This window comes from Arachis ipaensis, chromosome B06 (assembly GCF_000816755.2).
Source record: "Arachis ipaensis cultivar K30076 chromosome B06, Araip1.1, whole genome shotgun sequence".
Taxonomy (NCBI): domain Eukaryota; kingdom Viridiplantae; phylum Streptophyta; class Magnoliopsida; order Fabales; family Fabaceae; genus Arachis; species Arachis ipaensis.
This window is the reverse complement of record NC_029790.2, coordinates 105608191-105611238: the sequence shown is the minus strand read 5'-3', so window position 1 is coordinate 105611238 and position 3048 is coordinate 105608191. Positions and strand designations below refer to the sequence as shown.

Here is a 3048-nt window from a genome sequence, read left to right as displayed (position 1 = left end):
ATAGACTATAATTACAAACGTTGCCACTAAAATATTAAAAATAATAAGGAAATAATATTTTTAAAAAAAATATTTATTGCTGAACTAGAGATCGAACAAAAAGAATAAAATATTTAAAATAAAAAAATCATTTTAAATATTAAAAACAAAATTAAAATTTAACCTAATCGTTAGAAATTAAAATAGTAATATATACATTCCTTGAATAAAGTCTCGAAATCAAATGTTGGAATAAATTTCTTATAACAAAATGATTAGGCTCAGCACATAATAATTCATCTAAATGTTGAATAACCTTTGAAGAAAATGGCCTCGTGTGAAGAATAGTCATTGTAGTTCGCACCAAAAGTCTGAGAATGAAGGCTATAGAAGGAGGTATAAGTAAATTCACAGCTCATAACATTCTCAATTACATTTAATTATTGTCTCCACCTCTTGTATATTATTAACCCTCCTAAATCCTAATGCATAGTTTACCTCATTCCGAGTTATATGTAAATAAATATAATATAAATACACACACATATCTGTATCTTAGTTATATAGTATATATATATTATTATTCTGGCTGCCTAGGTTTCAGCTTCAACAAACATTATTTTCTTATTAGTTTTGTTTGCATTGGAATGGAAGAGCAAGGGCAGCAACACCATCAAGACCCAAACAGAAGCCATAGCCATGGTGCTGGTGGTTCTTCCTCCTCCTCTGAGAAGCAGAGTAGCGAACCGGTGCGCTCAAGATGGACGCCCAAACCGGAGCAAATACTTATTCTTGAATCCATCTTCAACAGCGGCATGGTTAACCCTCCAAAGGACGAGACCGTCAGGATAAGGAAGCTTCTAGAGAAGTTTGGGGCTGTCGGCGACGCTAACGTTTTCTACTGGTTCCAGAACCGACGGTCCAGATCTCGTCGCCGACAGCGCCAGATTCAGCAGCAGCAGCAGCAACAACAACACCACCAACACCAGCTAGGTGTTGGTGTTGTTGGGGTTGGTGTTGGTGTTGGTGGTGCAATTCAGTGTGATCAAGATCACCCTGGTCAACCTGCACTCTCAGTAGGGAGTGCTTTGGGTTTCGGAGGTTCTTCTTCTTTCGGAGATTCTTCTTCTTGTTCTTTTCATCTTCCTCCTCCTCCGACTGGTGCCGGTGGCGGTTCTTCTTCTTCATCTTCCTTCGGTGGTGAGCAAGAAGCCATGGATAACTTCTTCTCTGGTGTTCCTCCTCCTCATCATCATACTCCTCAAATGGGGTTCCAGGAAATTGATCACACTTCATCTTTGTTCCCTCATGTTCCTCCAAATTTCACCTACAACTCCGGTAATTCATTCATTCATTCAATTGCATGCTTCTCTTAGCTTGCTTTTTTCTATTTTACTCCTTTTTTTTTCATTTCTTTTGATAATTTTAATTATGAAAACTTTTAATAACCTAACTATACCCTACTGTATAACTCTTACTAAAAAATTAATTAATTAATTTCTTGCATAATTTTCCCATAAGAGGTGTTTTTTATTTTTTCAAGGACTGTATGTTTATTAAGTCAGAATTGCATGATTGTTATTCTTTTTGAGTATTTAATTTAGCTTAGCTTGAAGCAAAAAATTAAAAGCAAAGTAAATCGTTACACTTCTTCAACAGAGTTTTTTTTTTTTTTTTCTGGGATGAATTTCTCTAAATGACTAGCTAGCTAGCTAGCTAGAGAGTGATAACGGAAATTAAATTAAATATGGCATGTTGATTGATTAAGTGTTAAATTAATTGGGTTCTAGTAATTAAGGTATGTATGTGTTCTAAAGTTGTTTCCTTTTCGGCTAATTAGGTTCAGGTGGGCTACAGAAGAATAAAGTAGCTAGTAGCAATCTTTTTCATGATTTGACACTTCTGCATTTGAATTTGCATGAAAGTTGTACTTTCCGGAAAAACATGAATCTACTTTCCGGTTGCAGTTTCTGTCCTTTCCTTTTTATTCATATTCCCCTCATCACTTTTTATTTTTCTTTCTTTTCTTTTCTTTTTTATTTTCAAGGTTTCCAAACCCTAGATTATTTTTTCTCTCCTCATTCTTCGTTTTATTTGTTTGTTTCCCCTTTTGGTAAATTGATGGCTACACCCTTTTTACTGTATACTATGCTATTTCTATATACTTCTCTCATACCGGATTTCTTGTGTAGAGTAATAATGGATCCTATATAGTAATGTTCAACATTTCAACATGTTTCTTCATAATTATTTTTACTAATGACGTGGTCATCAAAGAACTTGCCATGGTATCCGTGGAGTATAGTTCATTAATTAATTAATTGTCATTTTCACATCACTCTTTTACATTTTTTCAGTAACTGGAATAATTAAAATTACTCAAGAGTTGAAATTCTAGTCATGTAATTTAATTCGGTATATTTAATTATATAAGTGGAATCATTTCTTGCTTCGCTTTTTTACATTCTTAATTAATAATTTACACTTTAATTAATAAAATCACTAAAAACCAATTAATTGTTATAATATAGATATACTTCACAGTTAATTGTGCTTAAAATTGAGTAAATAAATGAGAACCATAAAAAATATTTATAACAAATGATTACTTTCAAAGTTTTTATGAACAATTATGGTGAGTTGATGCATGTAACAGTTAACAGTGAGTTAATTAATTTTGGGTAGGATTTGGGGGCAATAATGTGTCAGGATTCATCACAGTGTTCATCAATGGAATTGCAACAGAAGTTCCAAGAGGTCTTATAGACATCAAAACATTGTTTGGTGAAGATGCAATTTTAGTTCATTCTTCTGGAGTGCCACTTCCAACCAATGAGTTTGGCTTCTTAATGCAGACCTTGCAGCATGGTGAAAGCTACTTTCTGGTAATTAATTAATTCAATTTTACACTTTGCATTGCCTCCTTAGTTATTAAATGCTACCTTCTATTTTTCAAATTTCTTAAGAAAAATGACCCGTACCTTAATTAATTAGGATTATATATATTATGAATTTAATTTTGATATACTCTCAATATAAAATTATATTTGATTATATTTGATTATATAA

General features: G+C 32.6%; 1 protein-coding gene across 2 annotated transcripts in view; it reads left to right on the top strand.

The window, feature by feature from the left end:
- LOC107647168 (WUSCHEL-related homeobox 11-like) overlaps positions 549–3048 on the top strand; it is a 3102-nt gene continuing 602 nt past the window's right edge. The window contains exons 1-2 of one of the 2 annotated variants that reach the window (XM_021104734.1): positions 549–1317; positions 2689–2864. In XM_021104734.1, coding sequence (XP_020960393.1) covers positions 627–1317; positions 2689–2864 — 867 coding nt within the window. In that variant the 5' untranslated portion in view covers positions 549–626. Of the gene's footprint in view, positions 1318–2664; positions 2865–3048 lie in introns of both variants that reach the window. The other variant, XM_021104733.1, reaches the window with a different exon arrangement.